This window comes from Corvus kubaryi, unplaced genomic scaffold (assembly GCF_017639235.1).
Source record: "Corvus kubaryi isolate FWS band 111438036 unplaced genomic scaffold, C.kubaryi_AGA036_p1.0 37357, whole genome shotgun sequence".
In the NCBI taxonomy this organism is placed as follows: Eukaryota; Metazoa; Chordata; class Aves; order Passeriformes; family Corvidae; genus Corvus; species Corvus kubaryi.
The window spans coordinates 453,407-473,435 of NW_024581117.1; the positions used below are offsets into that span (position 1 = coordinate 453,407).

The 20,029-nt window shown below is 36.0% G+C and overlaps 1 protein-coding gene across 8 annotated transcripts in view; it reads left to right on the forward strand.

Moving 5' to 3' along the window:
- The window catches only part of SHC3 (SHC adaptor protein 3), a 75,867-nt gene that overhangs the window by 20,221 nt on the left and 35,617 nt on the right, over positions 1–20,029 (forward strand). For all 8 annotated transcript variants that reach the window (XM_042033210.1, XM_042033207.1, XM_042033206.1 and 5 more), the window contains one exon: positions 14,168–14,238. In XM_042033210.1, the coding sequence (XP_041889144.1) occupies positions 14,168–14,238 (71 nt within the window). The remainder of the gene's footprint in view (positions 1–14,167; positions 14,239–20,029) is intronic.

The following is a 20,029-nucleotide window of genomic DNA, read 5'->3' on the forward strand; positions in this document are numbered from 1 at the left end:
GTACTGTCTTTTTTACTACTCTGAAATTTACTGGAACTACAAAGGAGTCAGTGCCACCTTTCAAGCCACAAACTGCTGCTCTGTTACTCTTCAAGAAGTGTCTTGATAAAAACAATCCACTGATGCTAGACATAGTGGTGTTGAGACTCTGATGTTCTTTTGCACAGAAATACTCTGGTTAACAGAAGGTCATTTACCATTTTCACATTAGCTCAGGGGACTCAACCATTTTACTTTTTATTTTTCTTAGGATATTATAAGCCCAAAAATTACTGTGAGAATACACTGCTGCTGTTTGTTTTACCTGAAGTGATCACTATGAATCAGAACAAACACAGTATTCAATTTCTTAATCTTTACAGTAGTTGGCCTACTATATGCTAGAGGAAGGTGGTATCTTTGAATTGAAAAGAGAATTAAAGTTATATAGAAGTGGATTAGCATTTAAAGTCATTTACCCATATCTAACAGAGATAGTAGAACAAATATTTAATTAGTGCAATTGATGTTGAGTACATGAAAGTACACTGTATATATCAGAATTTTCCAAATCAATTAAGCAACTTACTTTTAGGTGTTTGTTAATAGTTTATTAGTCATTAAAATGTATGGAATCTAGGTTATTGTTTCCATTAAAAAAATAGGAGGATTAATTTAACTTTGTGGTTTCTGGCATAAGAGTTGCAGAACAGTACTCTAAATGTAAAAACGAAGGTTGAAAATAAATACCCAAATAAGTGGTTAATGAATGAATGAAAATAAACTGGTCTTGATTAATTCCCAATTTGCTTGCTTATTTTGTATCTCAGTTTTCCTTGGCAACTGCAGCATTCATATGGATAAGAATAGAAGTGCAGTTCCCAAACCCTTAAACATTGTTTGCAACCAGGACTTTTGTCCATTCAGACTATCAAATCAATACACAGATAATGTATACTGAGGGGTAACATTCTTTGGGTACCTCATGGCTATACTGACTGTTTGGGGGACTCATACCATGTTTAATTAGTACCATATGCCTTGCAGAAAATTCCATATGCCATTTGTTAAAGGAGACAAAAATTAGATTTGTTGTTAACCAGCAAAGCTTTTATCTTTTTTTTTTTTTGTGCAAATGTGCACTGGGTTACAATTTTTTCATTAATCCACATTTAAGACAGAAAATTAGTCATGAGACAGGGTTAATTGTAACTACTGGGCAGTTTGATAACTCACATTGGAATCTTCTGAAGTAAGAGACACAAAATTCCTACGTGCAATGTATGAAAAATCTGAAACTTCACTGCTGTTCCCACATTTTCACATATTACTCATTTTTAAAATAGGCAGTGTAACTCTGTGCTTAAAAAGGTGTAGGATTATGGTAAACTGTAGCTATATTCTGATCTCCGTGGTCTGCTGCAATGTAATTGTTTCCAACCCTAAAAGTGCTGGCACTTTCTGCATTTTTTCCTCCCAGTGGATTTCATGTTGCATTTTTATATATTATAACATAAAAATTTTCAGAAAACTACCCCAAAAAACATTTTAGTAAGAAATTAGACAATGAGCATAATCATATTGGGGACATAAGGTGGTCAGGTACTGATATCTTACTTAATGCTACTGCTGGACAGTTTAACAAATAATGAATTAATGAAAAAAAAAAGTTTGCTGTGATGGAAGTCCTTAAAGAGCTCAGCGCTTTCCCTATAGTGGGACTGATTACTACAGGGAGAGATTATACATGTTCATGTTGTCAGAAAAACAAATACATAGAATAAAAAAAGTGTAAAAAACCCAGAGTAATGTAACAACAGTTAAATGTTTCATTGTAATCTGTTGTTTCTGGTGATGAATATCTACTGATGAGTATAATTGGGTAATGCTATAGACATTTTGGAGTTTGTTTCATTTGAATAAGAGCACAACAGTCGAGAGGCAAATGCATTTCTGTCTTCAGGTAACTCATGGCTGGATTTTGTAACAAGTGTCAATGAGTTTAAAATGAAGTTGAAAACTAAAGAAACCAAAAATACTGTCTAATTTTATATACCTATATGAAGTGTGTCTGAAAAAGTCTGTAAGATTTAAAGCCAACACAGTAGTATAGAACAGACCTGGGTAAATCTAGTTTTAAAAGCCAGATAGAAATATAGTATCTGAGAGAGAGGAAGGAAGAACTGTTTCATCCAAAAGAATCGCTGCAAGTTAGGCAAATAATATTTCAATTAAAAGGACAGGAAATTATTAATATTATAGCAAAATATTTCAAGAATACAATCCTAACTGAAATTATTTCTTTAACATTTTTAACACTTTCATTCCTTGGGAGGGAATAACAGCAGTTTATATCTGATGTGGAAAACAGACATCATTGTGAAGCTGTTCAAACACATCACCAAGTAAAGGCTTCAGTTCTGCAAACATTCCTGCATGACACTGTTTACGAGAGCATTCTCATTGAAATAATTGAGGCTACCTTTGTGCACTGGAAGTTAAGTGTGTGCTTAGGGATGAACTAAATGGCTGTGTCTCTTTAGTGGCTAACCCAAACTGCAAAGCACAGCCTTAAATGGAGCTAACAAAGTGGGAACTGCATCGTATGTTGCCTTCCTCTAGAAGACTTCAGGACTCTTTGAAAAAATATTTCTTTTTTTTTTCCCTTTCTGTTTTAACCAGAATTGATTTACTCTCACTAAAAAAGAGAACTTCACAGCAAGACTTTTTCATATCTCTTTTTGGTTAAATTTATCTTCTTTGTAGAAAAAACTTGTGCAAATTTGTTTGGCTTTCTTTTAATCAGATTTAAATTCAGCTTTTGTCAGTCAAATTAAGGTAGTGCTGTTGGTTAATCACTGATTGTTTGGCATGGCCTGACTAAAAACATACTCAGTAGGATTTAGTGCATGTAATTCTAATAACAAAAAAACATAGTCCCAAAGCATCCTGTTTGTAATGAGGTTTACATGTTTACAAAATGTGTTGTGTGTTTCAGTCATATGGTAATAATAGGATAGAATACTGAGTTTTTACTTCAGAGTCTGCTACCCTCAACCCGGGTACCCAAACAGTGTTAACAAAAACTAGTGAAACTGGCTTATCACTGTGAATTTTAAAGCTGCATGCATGCAGATTAGGGGAGAGAGAAGTAAGTGACAAAGACAGCATTGGTTAAGTAAATAATCCCTCCTATTGTGCCATGTTCCTGAGAGATCAGTTAGTATCCTTTCCATTTTCCTTTACTGTTATTTGGACTATGAAAGAATTATATTGCTGCCTGTTGCTCAGTTGAAAACCTTTCTTTTGATCTTCATGGACCTGAACTGCTGTGGGTCTGTTGTACAGCCCAATAACAGGAAGAGAACATTTCTCAGAGAAACTAGATCAGATTCTACGAGCAGAAATCATACCATAGACTCTTTAATTATAATATTATTCTAATTACATGAATCAAGTACTATTACTGTACATTTGCACACGTTCTTCTGTACAAAGCAAAGCATGTATTGATTTCAGAGTTGAAGGATTCAGCTGTCAACATGAATGTCTGTTCTCCAGTACATTTGGAGTGTTTGCACGGAGTATTTTTGTTTAAAGCAAAAATTATACTCTTGCTAGTTATTTATCCTGCTAGTTATGTATGTCCTACAATTTTAAAATCCCTAAATGAATTTAGCTGGTCAGTGTAGGAGGTAAAATTGCATTCAGGCAGAATTCCTGCTCTGTTTTTCCTTGGGAATTGGATGGTTGATTTTTTTACTCGCCTTCCAACAATGTTTACAGTAAGAATATCATGTGCCCAATGTAAATATTTGCCACTACGAACATAAAGAAAACACACAGATGAATCAAGATCTTCAGGAAAACCCATGCCCTTCTTTGCTGCTGGAGACAAGGCTCTCCTTCGTCCCAGTGGTGGGGTGCTTCTTTCTCCCCTAGCCGAAGAGAAATCTTGTCTCCACTAACACAAAGCTATACTTGTGCTCCAGCCTGGCTTCATTTATAGCTGAAAGTTCAAGTGAATGCACAAAGTATCAATATTAAATTTTCTTGTTTACAATGAGAAAAAGCTCAGATCTGCTTTGGTGTAGTGTCAGAGACAACCAGCCTTCCCAGCTGCTAATGCTCTTTCAAGGTGATTTACTGCCCCATGCGATGAAATAAATTTTGTAGAGGGAGGGGTTCAGTATTGCTTCTCTGCAATTCTGCATAGTCATGCAATATTAATTTCATTTGATGCTATATATTTATGACAAAATGTAATGCAGCTCGACCTTTGTCAGCTGCAGTCAGGTCAGATCTGAGGCAGAGCCTGTCCATTTGTGTTGTGATAGGAATAATGATGGGACTCAGTGCAAGCACAATTTCCAGTAATCCCTTGTTTTCTGGAGGGACTAGGTGCAATTCAGTAAGGATAATCTAGAATGTTTGTTTAATAAGCTAGATATTCCCCTAGGTTTTTCAAACAAATTTTCATAGGGCCAGGTAAGATTTCAGTCTCAAAAGGCTGAATCAGACAATCCAAGTCACAGCTAAAAGTCTAAAGATTGAAAAAAACAGATTTGAAATTAGACAGCAATGGCAACCAGAACCATAAAAAATAAAAGTAGACAGGGTGTAGAGTGACACAAAGAAAATAATGTGAGGTAAACATAAAAAGCTATCTAGGTTGTTTTTTTGGTACAGCATCATCACATTGGATTTACTGATACAAGTATTTTTATCTTTTTTTTTACCTGAGAATAAATCCTGAAATTAGAGACATAAGTTGAACAAATACCTTAAATAACAAGGACCAGACCAAAAGAGAGAGGTTTATCTTAAGATGTTGTCTTAGCTTATTCAGCATCATTTCCATCCTTTGGATATGTTGTTGTACTAAGATGCCTTTATTTCTATTTTTAGCTCTTACTAATTTAGGAATTACACAAGAGAGAGCATGTCTTATGGGGCAGCAACATCCTTCCTGACTGACGTTTGACACTGTTTATCTGTGATAAAGTAATTAAAAGAAGCAGTATTGTCTCTTTTTTTATAGATGAATTGCTTTCATGAACCACAGGACATTTTAGAATCACCTGTAACTTCCCAAGGAATTGGAATGTTTTAGAAACACTGTTTTTGTCACCAACTGTAGGGCCCATGTTTTGTCACCACATGTTGAATGCAGATGCTACCATGTTATTCACTTTTACTAACTTTTTTTTTGTAAATTAATTGTGTAGAAAAAGTAAGCATCAAGCACTAAGTAACTAGAAACATTGTATGAATGTTCTCTTGCAATATATTTATTTCTGGCAAGGAAAGAAAAGATGGAAAAGATGGAAAGGCAGGGCTGCCTGGTATTGGGCAAAGGCTGGAAGCTGCAGGTGCCGATTCTGAGATGACCCTGGCCTTGGAAGTTTTGGGAGTGGCAGTAAAAAGGGGTCTCAAGTGAGCCTGCTTGGGGCCATTAAGGGCCTGGTGGTACCCCCAGCCTCCCAGAGCTGCTCTGCTTCTTCATAGCCTTTATGCTGCAAGGATACCTTCTAGAGATTTTTCATTATTTAAATCCAGCCTTGGAAATCTCTCCCCTTATCCCTTTTTTCTGCACAGTGGAAGTCATCTTTTGGGGACTCTTACTAAGAACACAAGAAACTATAGCTTCAGCATGGGAGAGTTAAATATTGATAAAGACTCAGAAAAAAGATCTGGTTTAATTGCTGAACTCTTGTGATGAAGACAAGAGGTATGTGTGGCATTCATATAAAAAAGTACTCCCTCTCCCTCCCTGCATGTTTTGGATTTTCAGTTTTAACAGTGACAGGTCCTTCCTACATCACACCTCCAAATGCACAGTTTAGAAAGCAGAACAGTATATGCATTTCAGATACTTAACATGGGTTTGTATTTGGTGTAGTGGAAAAGCACCTGTTAGATCGTCCATCTTCTGAGTCTGTGCTTTAGTGATACTCATCATCAGGAAGTTCTACTTCCTAATGACTCTCTTACTCTCTAATGACTGAGGAAGAACAAGTTCTTTAATAGTTAGATATATTTACAGTGTCCATATTTACAGTTTCAAATGTCTAATATGATTTCCAACTATTGAAGCATATTGTTTTGGCTGCAGAAGCTTTTTTGTGTTTGTGTTAAAGGAATTCTGATGCAGAACATAAGCTGCTGGAACTAATCTGCATGGTGCTTTAAAGGGAAGTATATCTTAGTGGATATTCAAGGTAGCAGCAATAGAGTCTGGAAAGTGTTCACTGAATTAAAGTATGCAGCTGTGAAAATGAAGCAATTCATCTATGCTACTGCAGTGCATAATCTAAGTGGTTCAAACTGCAATAATTGCATTCACTGTTATTATGTATTTTTAAAATTAAACCTAAAAAGTATAGAACTAAAACTTGTGGGTTTTTTCCCTCAAATATAGTGCTTTTTTAAAGGAAATTTTTGGCCCATACAAAAAATTGAGGCTTAATACCAAATGTGTTTACATTTAAAATAATAGAATAAGTCACTGTCCAGTGTGTGAACTTCTGATTCTAACATTTCTGAGGTTTTGCATGCAAGAACAGTTATCTGTAAGATAAGAACATAAGAAATATTGTTCATGCAAAACTACCAATATGGGATTTTTCTGAAATCTTATGAAGGCCTCATTTGTTTAACATGTCTACTACAGAAATATTTTTTGGCATGATGTTGGCAATCTTGTTTCACTCACCTGCAAGTAAGAAATAAGAAAAAAGTATTTTATTTGAAGATGTTTTGTTTTCAACCCCATTTGAGATGGAGATTAGAAAATAGTCAGACACAAAATTTGTTTCTCGGTTATGTCTTTCCCCTCACTAGCAAGAATGAGACCTCAGAGTTGACTTACTAAATTGCTTTTCAAGATAAGATAAAATACCTTCTTCTTTTCCTAGCTGAATCATTTGCCTTTTTTAAGGGATTCTGAATCCTTACTGTTGAGTTGATTGTGAGATGCTGCCAGTATGCTTTCATAGGGTAAGACAATTCATAGAAAGTGTTGGCTATTATTTGCCACTTAAGAATTGTTAATCTGAATATATTGAGACATATAACCTGTTTTTTTGCTGTAGAAACCAGTTACTGTGCAAGAGGAAATAGGAAGGTGTTGGCCAGAGTTGGAGGTATTCTTGGGAGAACTGTGTTCTCTCATCCACTGCTATAGAAGCGAACCACCTGTTTTCAAGAGGAATGCAATTGATTGTCATATCCATCATCATTTCTGCTAGTGTGAAAGCTCTGTTGGTTTAGTTGTCTCAGGGAGGATTTTTGTGATGATAAATTTACACTGAACGGTTGAGGCTTATCTGTAGTTGAACCCCAAAGAAGATTTTCTGTTCCGTTTCCACTCAATCAATCCTTACTTAGAGTTTTCTGTCTTGATTGGAACATGAATTCTTTAATGAGAAAAAAATCTTTGGGGGAAATATTGATTCACTGTAAAGCTCTGTACATGATTACTGGTATAAAAATTACCAACTGCAAAAGTATGAAAGCACGGAAGAGAGCCTTTCTGTTTTTCATGGCAGCATATGTTTATGACACATTTTTGGTGCCGGATTCTGACAGTGTCTAAATATAGGGCCTTTTCCTCATTCAGAACAAGGCTGCCAGTGTTTCTTTCATGCAGGATTGCTGCTTCCACAACCAGGTATGCTGTTTTGCATATAGCAGGAAAGCACGGGGCAGAGGTACAGACTGAGGGCATTGGCATGTACTGGTAGAGCACAGTCATCAGGTGCCCCCAGAGACCTGCATATGTGTCTGAAGATACGTCTTGCCCCAAGGGGAGGGAAGGGCAGGAGGCTATGGCATGGCTGGGAGAGTAACACCCATGTTAGCTAATATTTTAATATGGTGTTAGGTGATAGTTAAGCAGAGAATTTAAAGACAAATACATTTATATTCCAAACTATTCAAACTTTTTAGAGAAACTGAAATCTCTAGCATCTGACTTAAAACTCTCTGACTACTGCTTATACAAATTTATTTCTCTCTGAATATCTAGTCTTGGTTCTGCCCACAGCTTTTTCTAATATTATAACTTAGTCTACATTAGAAATGTCACAGAACAAATTTTCCATTCCATTCTTATACTGGAAGTGTCTAGGTAAACTAGCATAAATCTGAATGGTTTTGTGCATGTAGGACCTTCTCCTAACAACACTGCTATCTGCTCAGCTGATGGTAGCCAGCATTTTCAAAGGCTGCCTCTTCTGCCCATCAAAGACTTTGCATTTTCAGCAACACCTGAAGTGAGAGGGTATCCCGCAGACTTCTGTGATGCCAGAGTTTGGGTGAAATGTTTGCTGTGATAATGGTAGGACAATGGTTGTCCACCTGCCAGGAAAAGGTTTCCCTGACATTTGACAACACCCTCTTAGCAATGGGAAGCTCTTAAAGTAAAAAAGAAAACAAAGAAGCAAAACCCCACAAAACAAAGAAGCAAAGCCCCAAAAACCAAAGAAACAAACGAAGCCCACAAAAACAAAGAAAAAAGGTTTTTGCACGTTAGAATGCAGGTCTTGCTAATCATTGAGTCCAGAAAGATTGATCAGATTCCCAGATTATGTCCTAGTTGGGTAGCTGAGCATCCTTGGGTTAATTACTAGCATATTATGAGGGGCCTTTACATGTACTTTTCTTCAGTATGAATGCAGTACCTCTATATTTAAAAGGTTTCAAGTGTTGATTCAATCAAATCATATAAATAAAATACATACAACTACACTATGATCTCCCTATGAAGTAAAGAAGGAAATGTATGTTTTGGTAAGCTATCTTCTCTTTTTGTACCCATGTCTTGCTGATTAGCAGAGTTAAGTAATTTTGTGGTGCATGTCTCAGTCAAGCTAGTAAGGTATTCAGGGTAATAAATGTTCATGTAAAGCACAATTAAAAAACTAGAAAGCATTGTGGCACTTACTATTTTTCTTTAATTTAATTTATTTTATTAAAGGGAACACTTTCTGATTGCAGTCCCTTCTTAGGCTTGTCCCTCTTTTTTAAATTATCTTTTAAAATTTGGTTAAAATTTTTTTTAAAGTTTTTAAAAAAAAAATTTTGTGGGTGTTTTTTTCCCTACTTCAGTGGTTTAGAAAGTGGGTTTTGTAAATTCAGTTAAGCTGGGAATTTCATCTGACATGATATCAAAGGGATTGGAGGATTGAGTTTCATATTAATTTGCTAAAGAGAAAAATTCATTTTATAAAATACTTGTCAATCTCGCAGTCTCTGGCTATGCCTTGGGCTGCTTTTGGCTGAGGCTGTTTTTGGGTTGGGTTTTTTTTTTTCCCTCCCCTTCTCCTTTTCACACATCAATATGGTTATTAAAAATCCTGACTGTATCCACAGTTACATGTGGACAAGCTTACTATCTTGAAATCAAGTTCTGGGCTGTTGCTATTTTTATATTATGGCCTGCTTGTTAGTGTGCATCTGGATTTGAGTCTTAATATGATAGCAAACCTGAAAGTAATTTTTAAGTATTGTGAAACATTGTGGAACTCTCAGTGCACATTTCACAAGCTCCTTTAGCTGTTGATGGTGATACCTGAAATTAGAAGGAACTGTCACTTTGATTCATAAATAAATGCATATTGCGGTAGTAGCAATAGAATCTGAAATAAAAGCTCTTATTTTTTAAATAAGGGAGTCCTCAGCCATAGTTAACTAGCACTAGTCAATTCATACTAACTAACTACTCCTTTACTTCCATGGCATAATGTAATTCTGGATTAGCACTTTGGCTAATGAGAATAAAATGTAAAACAATAAAACCCCCAAAACCAAACAAGCAAATTCCCCCACCCCTCAAAAAAAAAAAAAAAAAAAAAAAAAAAAAAAAAAAAAGAAAATGTAGGCATATGACTTGAGATACACATGAGAACCAGAGAACCAGATGTGGCAAGTAAAAGATGCTCACTTTTTCTCTTTTGCACATGACAAATAAAAGCACAGCCTAAGCCCATGGGTGAGAAAACTGCAGTGAATTGCCCAGTTTATGACAAGGTGTTTTATATCTGTTTTCAAAACTTGTATCTCCATACAACACACAGAACTCCAGAAATCACAATCTAATTTTTGAGTCCCCAGGCTATTATCTGCAGCTGTGTAATCTTAGAGCGTACTTAGGATACATCAATATTTGAAGGCACAGGCTAATTTTTGTCTAACAATGCAAGTGTATGTCTGTTTGGTGATGCAACCATGTTATCTCCTACATGACTTGTACAGGGCAGGTACAAGCTGCAGAGTAGTGAACCACTCAGATCTGATGATGGTTGTCTGGTTACACAGATTAAAACCAGTAAATCTTAATTTACTAAGAGTAACCATGCAGTTTTGATGAGTTAATGCTACTCTGGTAGTTCAGATTCAGAGACTCGGAGTTCTTATTTTGTTTGAGAGTAGCTGATGGGTAGATCTTCATGCTATGTACAAGGCAGACACTCATCTGCTAGACGTGTATGTAGGCTGGACTGCTTCAGTGTTGTATGGAGCTACATCCTGATGCAATAATAGAATAAGTCTTGCTATGTTTTTATAAATGTATTTCTTGCAGTTGTTACTGCTAGCTTCTTGATCCAACAGTGGAGAATTTCTTCCAGTAACTTGGTATTTTGAAGAGCTTGTTAGGAAGCACCGAACAAGGTTGTTCATATTTCTGGAGCAAAAGGCTTCTCTGACAATGACTATTCTCTTTTTTTCTTTTTTCCTCTTGGCTCCAAGTACACAAATGCACCCAGCCAGCATTCATGTCTGTTTCTGACAAGTGTTGGGAGAACTCAATATCCTCTCTTAGACAGGCTTCAGTAAAAAGTTTTAGTTGCTGAACAAGAATTTTCTGAGCCATAAGGAAGACAGGTACTTTAGGGAGTACAGAAGAAGTCTTCACATATGGGACAAACCAGAAATCTGGGACATATAGCCTTCTCTTACACTAATCTGTCAAAATTGTAACTAGGAAGGATGTTGGAACCACATGGAATGAGAGCTACATAGTCCCACCTGTATGTGGCACTCTGCTTCCTGCAAGGTACTGTTTAGCATGAAAAGTACAAGTTATGAATCTAAAACCTCTGAATGGGAAGGTATTCATTCATGTGAAAGACTTTTTCCTTGGGACATAGTACCTTTCAATGTACACAAGCTGGAAACTCATTCAAATATTAGAAAGTCAACAGAAGGCAGAATGTTTTCTGAGAAATCTTGGAACTAGTAGTCCCAAATCCTCCTACTTCAAGGTGGGCTGCATCTCGATATATTTGGTTCCTGAGCAGTGAGAGGGAGGATGATAGTGGGAGCTCATAAATTTCACAGTGCACAGTAGCTGATTGGTTAGAATATACATTAAGTGCTGGGTGAAGAGGAGCTTTTTTTAGAAGTACACTGTTTTATAACTATGTTTTAAATGTTTCATGGAATGCCTAAAGCAAAAGATAGCATTTCTTTTTAATCAGGGTATTTATTTGTTGAAATAAATGAATAATTTATTTCCTTGCTATCTTGGTTGTATGTCTTCTTTCTGTGGATCCTTGTCAGGATGTACTTCAAATGGATATTTTTAGACAGCAGTGTTGGTCTTGGGGAATAATTGAAGCATAGCAGTAGGTGAGTTATATGTCCCTGTAGTTGGCCTTTGGACCTTTTGAATGTCAATTTTTATAGTAATTTCGTTACTTGAAAACATGCCGTGGTGATTAAGTGTTCACATCTTTTATCCCAGAAAATCAGTTGCCATCTTTGCATTGATCAGTCAGGAAACTGCAATCCTTACTATGTTGTGTTCAGCTGTCTCTGTGATATACATAAAAACAAGTACAGGGTAATTTTTCCATCTGACCTTCCTTCAGTCTGATCTTGTCTCTACTTTTGTTAATGCAGATGAGGTAGTATGACTCAAAGGAGTCTGAATGCACGTCTTCTAAGTATGTTTATGAGTTTTTGTCTACTTATTTGTCCGTTTATTTTGACAGTGACTTGTGTGCACATGTTTTTGTGTATTTATTTGCACGCCTGCATGTACTTGTCAAAATACCTTCCAGAGTTTGCTTCCAAAATGCTGGACCTGGTTCTCAAACTTGTACAATTACTTTGCTTTAAAAGACTTGTGGCAAATATAGGTAAGTGAAGGAACAAGTGCAATCCAAGAGTGTTTTAGTATTGAGAGGTCTAAACTAACAGGTTGATGAAATAATGAAATTTCTTTAACAAAAAAAATCACAGGGATACCTTTAAATAGTCATACCATTTACAGCATATTTAATTATAAAAGCATTTTGTATGAAATAAATAATTGGCAAAATTAATTTATGAAAGCATCATAGACTAAAACAAAATGACAAGGAAAGAAAACAGGAAAACATTGATCATTGCTGTTTATTGGCATAAGTTAAATGATTTCAGCTGATTATCTCAAGTGATGCTAAAGAATTTAATCTCCAAGAAAATCAAATCACCCTCTGAGATAATTAAAAATAGAGTTAATGGCGTAACTCCCTTCATCAGAGCAGGAATATGTTTTAAGTACTGAGGCAGAAGTAGATGTAAAAAAAGGAATTTATTTGTAATAAGATACAAGGATTGTCTAATTTTGCACTCATAGATGACAGTTTGAGAGTATGATTTTTAACTTGAAAGCTCCATGTGCCAGGGTCTCTTTAGACAAGATACTTTCCACTACCATTTTATAAACTTTCAGAAAACATAAATTTGCAGGAGATTTCTAAAATATTCTAGGAAATGAGTCTTGAGATAACCCTTCTCAGAAACTGTGTGCTATAATAATGTAAGTTCGAGCAATTTAACGAATAAGAGTCAGTTGATATTCTAGCTAATTTTATTCAGTATTGTAATGACTTCATAGCCTTTGATAGAAATAAATGAAATAATAATGAATATGTGAAAACAAACTAGATATTTCCTCAGCCTGTAAACAGTTTATGACATACATGCTTCTATGGAAAATATTTTCTGAAATTGTAGCTATTATAGTTACTGATGCAGTAATTCTCTAATTAAAAGATTACTTTTTCAGCAAAAATAAAATTCTCAAACAGCCAAAAATTGTGGCCTCACTTGATTTTTGCACCATTTTCATACCCAAATAGATTGCATTATGCTGTGAATGTAGAAAAACTGATACAAAACTGATATAAGAGCTGATATAAAAACACAATGGTAGAATAGCGTCATGATCATCATTATTAGGCTCATGATGTAAAGACTCATCCCCAATTCCCTTGACTGTCAAAAGTCAAGTGTATGGTTGAATACTTAACCTACACGCAAAGACACTGCCATGGGATATGCCAGTCATGAGGCAGTGTGTACAAAGCCACTATCCAAATACCTGATAAGAGCTTTAGCTCCTGTAGACTTTAGCATATGCAAGTTATGCCCACTTTTGGAAGCAAATCTAGAAGATGCACCTGAGCTTTTCTCACTCCCAGTGATAGATACTGTTGAATTTTAACATCTTTCATGATGGTTCTCCCTTTTTCCCACAGAGATGCAGGGCAGAAATCTGGGTCAAAAAGTCTGGTCTTGTCTTAATATTAGCTAACCTTCATGTCATTCCTTTCTTGAATGACCCTGTTAAAGCCATTTCCCAGCATGGGTTATTAGTATATTGGATTAGCATTTTTCATCTTTTTACTACTATAATAAATGAAAATACTAAATCACATCTATCCCTGAGCTGTTTATTAAGGAATTTGGTTGCTGGTGTTCTTTTCAGCTTTCCCTGTTATAATTTGCCTTTTTTGTTCTAATGAGACTTAGTTCTCTCCCTGTTAAATAAGTTTGTCCTGGATGAATTTCCTTTACCACACTTCCTTTCTCATTAAGATTATTTTTTACTTTGATTATATCTAAAATGGATCAATTAAGACAGAAGAAAACTAAAAAAGCACATCAACACATTATAAATTGGGTGTATTAAAGTGACTAGGTTAAAAATAAAATTATATGTTGAATGAAATGTGACAAATAAAATAAAATGTTTATGGAACAAATCTGTGACATACAGTAGCAAATTTAGACATAGGATAAATCAAATGTAAAAATAATAATTGCACATTGCCTTTTAATGGTTAGTTGCATTTTCTCCCAGAACTCAAGCATAATTATAATACATTTTCCAACTGTTTCTTTTTCCTTACAGTACTTGGGGTGTATAGAAGTCTTACGGTCAATGAGATCTCTTGACTTCAGTACTAGAATGCAGGTTGCAAGGTAAGACTTTGTACAACTATGTTTTTTAAAGTAACTTCTGAATTGTGTCCCCAGAGTGGAAAGGCCAGAAAGATGGCAAAACACACAGTAAAGAATTTTTGGACACAGTAAGTCCGCTTTTCAATTTTGCTTTTACAGGTAAATCCCTTACATGGTATTAATACAGTTTCAACAGGACTTAAAAGATATTTTCTCTTTGGATTTTTGATATGCCAGGAACTACTTTAGAAAATTTTTGCCATTTGTTATGCCAAGTAAGGCACTTATCTGGGTACCAATTTCAGGACATTTAAGCCAGGGAGAATTAGAATATGCTTAAAATCTATGATCTCAAAATTAATCTAGGGAGCTGGTTTGGAGTTTATTTTTATGGGTTTTTATAGTAATTTCTTATGAAAAGTTGTCAGATAACAAACTATCTGCACAAAGGATATAAATGAAAATGTATCACCATGATGATACCAGAGACAAAGCCAGAGAATGTTTCTTTTTCAAACTGTATGTAAGAAACAATAAGCTTGTATTAGATTCCTATGGCAATTCTTTTAAATTCGTTCTGGTATTTTTGTAAGAGCAGTACATAAGTACAACACTAAAGAAGTAGAAGTGTCCATGAATCATTTTTTTCTATGAAGAATATTTTCTGAGAACTATAGGAATGGTGTTTTGCAGGCATTTTCACTTGAAAAGCTGAGTCATTGATTTCAGAGGAATGTAGCACTGATGTCTTCTAGCAACTGGAGACCACTTCTTCGAATTCTGGATTTGAAATGATAAAGAAATACTTTTCAAAGAAACACATATAAAGTGATATGACTGAATACAGTGCTTGAATTTCACCTCTTTGAGGCGTCTTACAGTTGACTATAAATAAATCTGTCATAAACCATTTATCATGCCATAAACAGCTAAATATTTCTTTTATTAAATGAGAAAAATCACTTGGTTTTAGGCTTGGATGCAAATCATATGGTCTATATGCATTGACTTTGAGTTACACTTGCATACAGCAGCTTTGAATTGGACTATATAAGTCCTCACAAAAAATTAACCATTAATTTGTCAAGATACTGCACTGAAGAGAGGCGTAGAAGCAAAAGGACAGGTAAATGACAGAATCCTGTTTTTCAAGCATTGCAGAGTATGGAGGCATTTGATAATTTTACTACTGTACTTTTTAAAACGTAGCATGTACATTTCTGATGTATTTCAGCAGTGACCTTTGAAAATTATTTCATATCTAAAGCAGACTTGTAGTTCCAATGCAGGTGGTACATTTATGTTTACCACTTGGAAGTTCAGTGATACTGGCTTATGAAACAGTTGTGATAATTATTTGGTTTGTTTTCTATATCTGGAAGTGAATTAATCTTTATTTTTCTGCACAGTTTCCTTCACTGTATGCTTTCATTGGAATAGTGTTGTACTTTTCTCATTATCTAGCTTAAAGGCACTACTCGGACATGAATGCATAAGCATATTTGGTGATCTGAAGCAATATGGTCTACACAAACTAAATATCTTTGCCTTGTAGTTCCTCCAATAAAAAACCAAAAATCTTCTTGGCTTTTACTGTGAAACAAATTTGGCATTACATTTTTTTTCTGTTGAAGTTATAGCATATTTCACTACATGAAATCATTTTGTTATCCCATGTTCCTGTAATTATATCCAGAGCAAAGTTTTTTTTTTTCAAGCAGAAAGCCATATCTTCCTGTTTTGCTTTTTTGTTTTTCATTCATGATTTTCTGTTTACCATGAAACAATGAAATCTCATCATTTATGTAATGTAGTTCCTGATCTAAGATATTTAGGTTTTTAGGTAGCTTTTGAATCAGGACCTAGCATCTTAATCTGCATTTCATTAATTCATCTGGCTCTAGAAATCCCCTTGTCATGTCCTAGGTTTTCAGTACTCACATGCTTTGTCATGTAGTATTTAATGTACAAGCCTATTGTTTATTAAGAAAATATTATTAAGAAATTGCTAAAATTTACACATGCTAATTAACTTTCTGGTGTGTATTAAGAAACATAACATAGGCCTCAAGGTATGTCCTGAATTAATAAGGCTGATGTTCTGATATTACAGGCACCAATTCCCTCTTAAGAAGACAGCTGGCACCAAGTGGCCTGTGCAGACCTTTGATTACAAATAAAATAAAAGCACCTGAAAGTTACATTTATATCTATTGCATCATACATGTATTTTTAGGTACGTCCATTGCTGACTTCTCTGCAGCTTTCCAGCAGTAAAAAAACCTGTCCTGGTAGCCTGATGGCTTCTGATGTGGTGTGGCCAAGGCTTAGGTCTGTAGTGTTAGCTGTGACTACATCAGGCAAGGAGCCTCGGTCCACAGCTGCAGTAAAAGCTTCTCTGTGTAAACTTCTCTGTGCTGTTTCCTCTAACCAGAGAAACAGGTGTCACAGCAGCTGCGATCCCTTTCTGACCCGCAACTTTATAAATTGATCCTACTGCATGCATCACACCTGTTTGATCTGTTATTTTTTCAAGACCTTTCAAGACCAGTCTTAGAAGAAAGTGATCTGTCTTGTTCTAACTTCTGGCATTATGCAGTATTTACTAAGTATGATTAAAAAACAGAAAAAATGAGTCAAGTTTCTTGATTTAGTGTGGAAGCCTGGATGCATTTCTTCCTAATAAGTAGACATCATATTTGACACATACAAAGCACTTACTCCCTTTCTAGCACTGTGTCACATGCCTACCCCTGCCTCCTTTTACAACCTTACTTTTTCTCCATGTTGCAGAGCTCAAACATAGGAAGTCAGTTATTAGGAATCCTAAATTTGCTTTTTTTTCTGCCTTCTAGTTACTGCACGTGTCCTTTTATGTCTCTGTCAGCTTTGAGGATGAACAAATCCCCAAAGTAAAATAAGCAGCATCAATTCCTAGAAGAAAAAGCTTGTGAGACTCAGTAATGGGAGGGTAAGACATGTAGTCTTTGGCTCTGCTTGAAAACTCTGGGTATTATTTTAGACAAACTGTTAGTCCCAGTCACAGACAACTCTGTGATTAAATGAATTAGTGCTTGTAAATGGCACTTAAATTGTTGAGTGAGCACTTAGAAATTACTTAAAAATCGGACTGAGATTTCCACTTATCTGGTGAATTAGAGATAAGAAATTCATGGGAAAAGGTTGTGTAGACAATTTGAATGGCTTTGAAAATCACAGCTGTTATAATGCATTAGGAAAGTATATACATCAGCGTGCATGCATGGACGTATCTGACAAATGAAGAACTTTGGCTTCAATTTCAGGACCTGCATCAAAGCCCCAGAGTAAATAGTTTTGTCAGCAGTCTTTCCTTCCTTATAGCTGTCCTGTGAAATATCAACTTGTGCCATCTAATGCTGTCTTACCTATCCTATCCTGTAACTTGTGTTTGTTTTGCCTTTTCACTTTTTGTACATTAAAATGTTAAAACTTACAGGAATACATTTATCTTCATGTGAGAGCAGTGAGCAAACACTTTACTTGGCATGCTCTTCATCAGATCTGAGTAACCTTGGTGGTGCCTTGCACTGCTATTACTGTCCTAATTTTGAGTTTGAGGAAAAATGAACAGTTATTTACAATTTCTAACAGTTTTTTTGCCTTTATCATTCCACATTTGAAGTCACAATGTTCTCTCACTACAGGAGAAATAGAGGAACTAGATTAATCACTTGTATTGCATTTATTCTTTCCTGTAATGAATGTAATGTCATGTGAATTCTTGAGCAAATAAATGGATGCGCCAGACAACGGTCAGCCGTTACACATAATGATAAATGAAAGCCAGCTAAATCCACGTGTTGCATCTTTAATTACCCAGTGATAATTCTTGTAACACATGTGAAGTCAAGATGACTTTCTTGGGCAGCAAGACAAACAAAAGCATTTAATTTTCAACATAGTGGAGGAACAGGAGGACTAGCATGAGACTACTGAGCTAACTGCTGGTGCCAAGTGGTTAAAGTTCATCCGAAACCTACCATCATCGTCATAGAAAGGGGCCACTCTTAAGCTTCTGTGGCCAGGCCCTTTGTGCCTTTCGGCTTTTTATAAAAAAAATAAGTTAAAAATCAGGTAAAATTCTTTTGCAACATGTGCAGTGTTTGCAGTTCATGTAAAATGTTTGTATGCTTATTGTTAAAGCTGCTGTAGAATAATGAGTCCTCACTTTTGTGTTGTAAGCATGAGTGACTTACGCATTTGTTGGAATTCGATGTTGCATGCACTGTTTGTTGTACATCCAGGTCTGAACTACAAGGATGCATGTTCATTGGCATTTAATTGAGTGCCATCAATTTATTGCATGCAGCATCATAAAGTCACACCTCCCCATGCTGAGTAAAACATATGTTGCATGCTGTTTTAATAGCAATAGGTCAGAGGACTGAAATGCCTCATATCAGCAGTGGACCCAAATCCAAACTCTGATCCCAGTCGTCTCCATTAACTGTATTGGGATGGACAGTTTGAAAAATATTCCGCTCCAAATATGGGGCCTGAACTTTATTAATAAAATTATTAAAACAAATTCATTTGTGCCAATATCCCTGGAGACGAGATGGTGGAAATCCAAAGTTTAGAGCTGTATTTGTGCCCAGTGCTAAACAATATGAATGAGTTCAGTTGATGTACTGTTTCACCTGTATCTGTATTGTTTGCAGAAATTAATTGCCAGCAAGCATTACTGAAAAAAGGGTGGAAGACATTGAAAGGAAGAATGTTTCTCCTGTGATTTTTGAATGCAGATAGGTAATCTGTTATCTGCAGTGAATTCTGTATTTGGTATCCTCCTTAACATGCTGTGTTGCTTGAAGGTGAGTGTGTTTTCTCTCTGCCTTCTTCCATGTGAGCTCTGGATGTGGGGTGGTGCTTGGAGGATGGCAGAACACATAGACCTTTTGCAGTTTGCATACACAGCTGTATGCAGGACGAGGTGTGCCCAGTTAGTTCAGAGTTAAAGCTGCGGGAAGCATGGGGTGCTGGCTGCTGCTCAGTTCACCAGGAAGCAGGAGTCTCAAAAGTGGATGGAGACAGCCTTATAGTTCATACAGCACACCTCTGAGTGGGGCAGTGACAGCTATAGTGCCTGGTAGTTTGAGAATAATTTATATTTGCTAGTTAAGCTGTTATTAGCACAGCAATGGGGTAGAATAAATAGGGTTTTGTGTGCCTAAGACTGGAATCTTTCATTTTCAATGTAGTATTAGTGTGGAAACTGTTACCTAGTATTTGGAATTATGGAATAATATGGTAATACAAAGCCAGAGTGGGAGCAATTAATTGATCTCCCCCACTCCATTTGCCTTTGTAAGAAAACAAAGAGCCTCTTGGGGGATGGGGAAGGTGGAAAGTTGAAAGCCAAATAGTCAGGGAAGCTGTTAGGGATATAGCTGTATCCTGGACTTTCAGAAAGATGATGACTCCACATGAGTCTGCAGAGGCAGGACCTGAAGCAGAGTGGCCTTAACATGTTTTAAATGCAAACTGCAGTACAAAGCTAACAAATCCCAGAAACCTGGAAACCGAGACACTCTCATGTTCTGCTAATAACACCTAGCAGCTTGATTTCACAAAGAATCGATGGCATAAGGAATTTGTGTGTTGTTCGCATGACATGTCCAGTCACACCAGAGAGTTCATCAACACTGAATAGTCCTTTTTGGCAAACACAGCTCAGATATTTATAAAGTATCATCTGTCTTATACAGAGCTTTTGTAAGATACCTGTCTCCAAAGTCCTGCTTTGGATGTGAAGCCAGTTAGGCATTAG